The 6,303-nt window shown below is 48.2% G+C and overlaps 3 protein-coding genes across 3 annotated transcripts in view; 2 read left to right on the top strand and 1 right to left on the bottom strand.

The window, feature by feature from the left end:
* Positions 1-1,655, bottom strand: BDR25DRAFT_231796 (uncharacterized protein; the record flags this gene model as incomplete). The annotated part of the gene is made up of 2 exons (XM_033685392.1): positions 1-695; positions 875-1,655. The coding sequence occupies 2 exons, from the start codon at positions 1,653-1,655 to the stop codon at positions 1-3; spliced, it is 1,476 nt and encodes a 491-aa protein (XP_033545213.1).
* A 709-nt stretch (positions 1,656-2,364) lies between these two features.
* On the top strand, positions 2,365-4,240 carry BDR25DRAFT_357684 (HET-domain-containing protein; the record flags this gene model as incomplete). Its single annotated transcript, XM_033695838.1, has 9 exons — positions 2,365-2,391; positions 2,449-2,645; positions 2,767-2,795; positions 2,931-3,277; positions 3,303-3,361; positions 3,409-3,820; positions 4,063-4,116; positions 4,156-4,177; positions 4,206-4,240. The coding sequence occupies 9 exons, from the start codon at positions 2,365-2,367 to the stop codon at positions 4,238-4,240; spliced, it is 1,182 nt and encodes a 393-aa protein (XP_033545212.1).
* Positions 4,241-5,234: 994 nt separating this feature from the next.
* The window catches only part of BDR25DRAFT_373465 (HET-R), a gene marked incomplete at both ends in the record, with an annotated part of 1,735 nt that continues 666 nt past the window's right edge, over positions 5,235-6,303 (top strand). Inside the window, 2 exons of the mRNA XM_033697287.1 lie at positions 5,235-5,266; positions 5,433-6,281. Of these exons, the coding sequence (XP_033545211.1) occupies positions 5,235-5,266; positions 5,433-6,281 (881 nt within the window). The remainder of the gene's footprint in view (positions 5,267-5,432; positions 6,282-6,303) is intronic.

The raw sequence follows: 6,303 nt of genomic DNA, 5'->3' as shown, positions 1-6,303 counted from the left end.
TCAGGCCATTCTTTGCATCATTCCTTCGCGACGTATTTGGCATAGTGATTCTGAATCAACAACTCCATCCGGCAAGCGCAGATGATGAATTGCATCGCCATGGGACCTGATATCCACGTCGCGTAATGCTTCCTTCTCCAACCGTAGGTAGCAGGGACTAGGGGCAACCTTCTTCCAGGACTCAACAACATTATCACTGAGCTCAAGATTCCATGTACCACGCCATGTAAGTGTAGCCATTGCACTTGCAATATGTCGCTGATAAATTACCGCACAGGCTTGTCCCGGTTCACTGTTCCAGAGCACCATGGTTTTGAGCTGCGGTATCTTCAGCGCAATTGAACTGGCGTTTCGCAACAGTGTATAAACATTTTTATGAGGAGCTGTCCGGGCCAGTGTGGATGATGTGAGTGTCAGCGACTGCAGGAGATTCCAGGCACATGGCAGCTGCTGGCATGAGGTGAAAAACTGCTGGGCGTCGATCATGTATGAAATAGAAAGGTGCTCCAGATGGTCACTATTGGCGGCAAACGCTTTGGCTAGCTCGAGATCTACAGCCGAGGTAGTTTCGATATCTCGGCCTAAATGTGGCGTAGCGTTATTTAGTACCAGTGCAAGTTGGTTGTTGAAGTCCTTGAAGATAGATACTCTTTTGACGTGTTTTGGAATACTACGCTGGACTAAGGAGGCTAGTTCTATCAAGATGTCAGAAGGAAATTAAATACGTTAAAAACGTGTTTGATATGGGGGGGGGGGGTTCGTTGATTTTACGCCAAATATCCAATACAAAATAATCTCAACAGAACAGGTAAATCCCCTCTACTTGTATAAACACAAAAGCTTATAAGAAAATATGATATAGGGTTAAACGTACCATATGCACATGCAATCTGGTAGTGGTGTGGCCGGGCACGCCACAGCTCGTAGACTATACTTTCTAGCCGAGGGAGTTTCTCCCACAAGGCCTTTAGTACTTCGGGAAAAAGCTCATGTCGAAGTTGCCGACGTATGCAGAAGCTTGTAACGGCATGAACGACAGGGAGAGTTCGGGGGGCGTTCAAATAGAGCGGAGAGAAGAGGCGCAAAATAGCGGGCCGATCGGGAGTTTTAACCTGCTGACCATCAACCCAGCCGTGCTTTGGGTCGCGCCATCTAATAGCTTTCTCCTGTTGGGTCCAGTCTCTTGTGTCTTCATGTCCGGGTCCAAAATAGTAGTTCTTGAACCAATGTCGTGAATCACTCGGTGAAGATGCGCTCAGCTCGAGTGTCACCCGACCTGTAGGCTGCCAGGTACTCAGGATAGAAAAGAGCCTTAGGATAGCCATCCTAAAAATGGTAGACCTACGATTGGACATGGTGGCGCTTTGTGTACAAGTGCGACAGGTGTATCGAGGAAGGTCGATATTGAGACAGATGTGCTGGACAAGAGGCCTTTGTCGGACAACGAGGGTTTCCAGTTCGTCTAGACAGGATGGCTGCAATGCTAGTTGGGAGAAATTCTTGGGTTCAAGAATGGCCTGCCATTCTTTGCAGACGGCTGCGCACTGAGCCCAGCCACGATGTTTCTGGCCCGAGATTTCATCGAGGATCAAAAGGCGGATATCTGCAGGCAACGAGAGCCAGGGAAAGGCGATGTGATTGTTTCTCTTAGTCATTTTTGAGATGGAAGCTTCTTTAGCATTAATTATGGCAGTAGGAAAGGAAAGTATTCTGGGAAAAGTAATTGTTTCTGTAGCTATCTCGTCGGTGGGGAGAGAAGCGTAGCACGGGCTGCTGAGAGACGCTATCTGAGCTGGGGTGTTGACGAGAGAGGTGTATATGGTGTATGAGGTCGCGCTGGCTGCGAAGGAGTTGTATGAGATATATTGTGCGCAGTAGCTTATATTCTCGATCTAGTACTAGAGTGTGAGTCATTGGTTGAACCTCTCCATAGGTTTCTATAGTTGAGGTCCATTTCCATGGTTGAGATCTATTTCCCTGGTTGGCTATTACAAAGTCGTTGAGTCAAAGCAGAACCAAAGTATTTAGCAAGAAAAAAAAACCCCCCACTCAAAGTAAACCACAAAGTTTCGCGATAAGAGCTCATCTATGAGTTGAGGCACAACAATTAGATCTGGGAAAAGTATACTCGCCCGCGCCAAGAACCCACCATCGGCGCCCAGGCATGCCGGCACAGATAACGTGTCCCACGCAATACTATCGTAAAAATTTGCCAACTTTTCCAACCGCTAGCAGTGGACTGGAGCCTCACTTGCCCAAGTATCAAAATTTGTCACACTCTGCTCTAATAATTGTAGTGTACGTTTTGTCGTTACAAAGCTCACGTATAGCCATTGTGCATAGTCACTATCCTTAGCTTGAAATATGATAGTTGACTGTCTCAAGCGGCTTGTAGGAAGTTTAAGTCAAGGAAAAGTATTACTAAACTAGGTACGAAAATGGGATCAGTCTTATGATTTCCGCACCCCTGTGAGTTGTTTGAGCCCCAAATCAGGCCTTGCTCAAGCTGCTCAAGGACATAATCAGGCACAATTACGGTGGCTTATGGCGAGCTTAGTGCTCCTTAGCCACGGCTCAAATTGCTTACTCATAGCTCACGTTACACGCTTGTGTAACTTACGTCTCAAAACAGAAGTGGATTTTGTGTAAGGTCACTTTGTCCCTATATATCTTCCATTATAGTAAGGGGTTATACTTATCTATTGCTAGCAAGTTATTTTTACTACTCTCACATAAGTAAGACAAAGAAAGGGGAAGGGGGTTTAGGTCCATTTTCGGGCCCCCAAGCCTAAGCAGTCTAATAATAGGAATGTAGTTTCAAATATTCAAGGAAGGGATTATACATAATCTAAAGAATAAGCTTAGCAGTAAAAATTACAGGTCACGTAAGCAGTTGAACAAAGTCGATGTTGTCACAAGTATAGGTTGAGTTTGCATCAACAAAGCAAACAAAGCTGAGCTCTCACACGCTATCAAGTCTATGTTTCTCTGGTATCGCAACGCGGCTCGATGCTACGTCTACATGTCAGATGTCTCCAGTCCCCTCCCTGAGACCAGCAAAGAAGCGACTCCACCGCCCTGGGTATCAGACTTCCAGAAAAGTAGGTGGCTCACCCGCGGTTGGACGCTCCAGGAGCTCCTTGCCCCAGGCACTGTCGAATTCTTTTCTCGGGAACGGAGGAAGCTTGGCGACAAATTATCACTCGCACAGCAAGTACACGAAATCACAGGCATTCCGCATTTTGCGCTGCAAGGCGCCTCTTTGTCTCAATTTACTGTCGATGAGTGACTGTCGTGGAAAGAGCACCGGCACACAAAACTTCAAGAAGATGGGGCATACTCATTACTCGGCATTTTCGACGTCTACATAGCACCTGTCTATGGCGAAGGGGCAGAGGGAGCGTTCAGACGGCTCTTAGATGAGATTCAAAAGCTAGGCAGGTGTATCCAAGACATTCGCCTTACAGATCCGCGCGACGACAAGAAGCGCATTGAGGACACTAAGGGCGGCCTGCTAGAAGGCTCGTATCGCTGGGTCCTTAGTAGTGCCAGCTTCCAGCAATGGAACGAAGACCCCCAGAACCGACTGCTACGGATTACAGGTGATCCTGGCAAGGGCAAGACGATGCTTCTCTGTGGCATCATTGAAGAGTTGAAGAAATCAACCCCTGGCCTTCTCTCCTTTTTCTTCTGTGAAGGTACCGACTCGCGCATCAACAGTGCTACTGCCGTGCTGCGCGGCCTAATCTACCTGCTCGTCAACCAGCAGCCGTTGTTAGCCCAACACCTGCGGAAGAAGTACGATCAAGCAGGTCAATCCGTCTTCAAAGACGCTAATGCTTAGGTTGCTTTATCAGACATCTTTATAAATATAATACAAGATCTAGACCTGAAAATAACCTGCCTAGTTGTTAACGCCCTTAATGAATGCTTAGCAGACCTACTAAAGCTCTTAGACCTAATTATTCATACCTTAGCATTATTAGCCCGCGTTAAGTGGCTCTTATTAAGTTAGAACGAGATACATATTAAACAGAAGCTGAGGTGTGTTTCTTGCATGAGCTGAGGAGGGGACATATGGCAAACGACTCGACAAGGGAGCGAGATCCAAACAAGGTGGAATGAGTGTATTGTAAGGTCTGAGGAGCTCGATAGAGCTCTGAGCTGACTATATACTGTACGAGAGAGGAGCTATGCCTAATGAGTGAATAGTGCAGTACATGGGTATGATATCGCGTGAGACACGTGCGACAGTGTTGACGCTAATACAAAGTTAAGTCTAGAGTTAGAGCAAAATGCAAAGCTAGTGTCCTGCGCGGTTAATGTGTACATTAATAACAAGCTGTCCTATCTTAATTTGCCTAAAGATGACAGCCTAAGAGATTAAGTGTCAGACATCCTACGCCAGAAGGCGAACAGTATGTTCCTGTGGGTCTCCCTCGTAGTCTAAGAGCTTAAGGGACTAGAGAGCTAGGACCTTTTGCAGGTAGTAAAAGAAGCGCCACTAGGTTTGCATTAGCTGTACAATTACATAATGGATTAAATCTAGCGGCTAAAGGAGAGAAATTTAGAAATTTGCTAGATTCTGCTTTCTACTGCTTACTTTGCATACCGCCCGCTTTACCTAGTTGAAATAGGCAGCTTGTGCGGACTATTTAGCCAGGTTTCTGTACTTGCGAGGAATGTGAGAAGGATTGTGGCTATATGTAGTTTGTTTCTCACTGTTAGGGATAATCAGGTCTACTTTATCTACTAATTAGCCAAGGACTACTTAACTAACAGGATGCAAGATACACTCTTCCCACCTTAGGGCAGGATTCACTATAATATGTTCTCCTGGTTGCTTAAACTCATGTCTAGTACACTAAAACGTAACATGTACGGCTTAAGCGCTCACAGGTGTCTGGTTAATAAGGTTTAAGTACTAGTTGACAATCCGCTAGCAACAATATGATACTCATGCGTTTATTAGGTTAACCACCTCTATGACTAGAATTCTGCAAGCTCTAAAATTAACTCTTAATACAAATCCACTATTAAGGATTTTATAAAAAAGAAATATCTCTACTAGCTTAAGGCTCTGAGCATTTGTAGAAGCATGTTAGAGGGTGTACTTGCAATAGAGAAACTCTACGCTCTAGCCTAAGTAAGTACTAAAGTAACGTTCTATATAATATATGCTAATATAACCTAGACAGGAGCAGACACACCTAGCTTCATAAAATTTCTTCAAGATGCACGCCTGTTTATCATGCACCACATTTAGGTAATACAGCTTAGTCCTCTTCAAGCATACACACCTGCACTTATATTTAGTCTAGACTGCAGCCTTATTAAGAGTTATTTTAAAGAAGAAGAACTAAAGTGGATCTTAATAAAGCCAGCTATAAGAGATTATGGAGTGCCTGCCTGTTGACGCTCAAGGGCCATAGGGATTCGGTCCATTCGGTGGCCTTCTCCCACGACTCGGCCCGGCTAGCGTCGGCGTCGGGCGACGGGACGGTCAAGATCTGGGACGCGAGCAGCGGGGAGTGCCTGTCGACGCTCGAGAGCTATAGGGTTTCCGTCCGGTCGGTGGCCTTCTCCCATGACTCGGCCCGGCTTGCGTCGGCGTCGAGCGACGGGACGGTCAAGATCTGGGACACGAGCAGCCGCGAGTGCCTGTCGAAACTCAAGGGCCATACGGATTCGGTCCATTCGGTGGCCTTCTCCCACGACTCGGCCTGGCTGGCGTCGGCATCGGCCGACAGGACGGTCAAGATCTGGGACGCGAGCAGCGGGGAGTGCCTGTCGACGTTTGGGGGCCATAGGCGTTCGGTCCATTCGGTAGCCTTCTCCCATGACTCAGCCCGGTTGGCGTCAGCATCGGGCGACGCGATGGTCAAGATCTGGGACGTGAGCAGCCGCGAGTGTATGTCAACGCTCCAGGGCCATAGGGGTTGGGTCTATTCGGTAAGCTTCTCCCACGACTCGGCCCGGCTGGCATCGGCGTCGGGCGACGGGACGGTCAAGATCTGGGACGTGAGCAGCGGGGAGTGCCCGTCGACGCTCAAGGGCCATAGTGGCTGGGTCCATTCAGTGGCCTTCTCCCACGGCTCGGCCCGGCTGGCGTCGGCGTCGGACGACAGGGCGGTCAAGGTCTGGGACGCGAGCAGCGGCGAGCGCCTGTCGACGCTTGAGGGCCATAGGGGTCGCGTCCGGTCGTTGACCTTCTCCCACGACTCGGCCCGGCTGGCGTCAGCCGACAGGACGGTCAAGATCTGGGACGTGAGCACCGGCAAGTGCCTGTCGACACTCGAGGGC

The sequence above is a fragment of the Lindgomyces ingoldianus genome (assembly GCF_010093535.1).
Source record: "Lindgomyces ingoldianus strain ATCC 200398 unplaced genomic scaffold BDR25scaffold_25, whole genome shotgun sequence".
NCBI lineage: Eukaryota > Fungi > Ascomycota > Dothideomycetes > Pleosporales > Lindgomycetaceae > Lindgomyces > Lindgomyces ingoldianus.
This window is presented reverse-complemented; position numbering and strand designations above follow the sequence as displayed.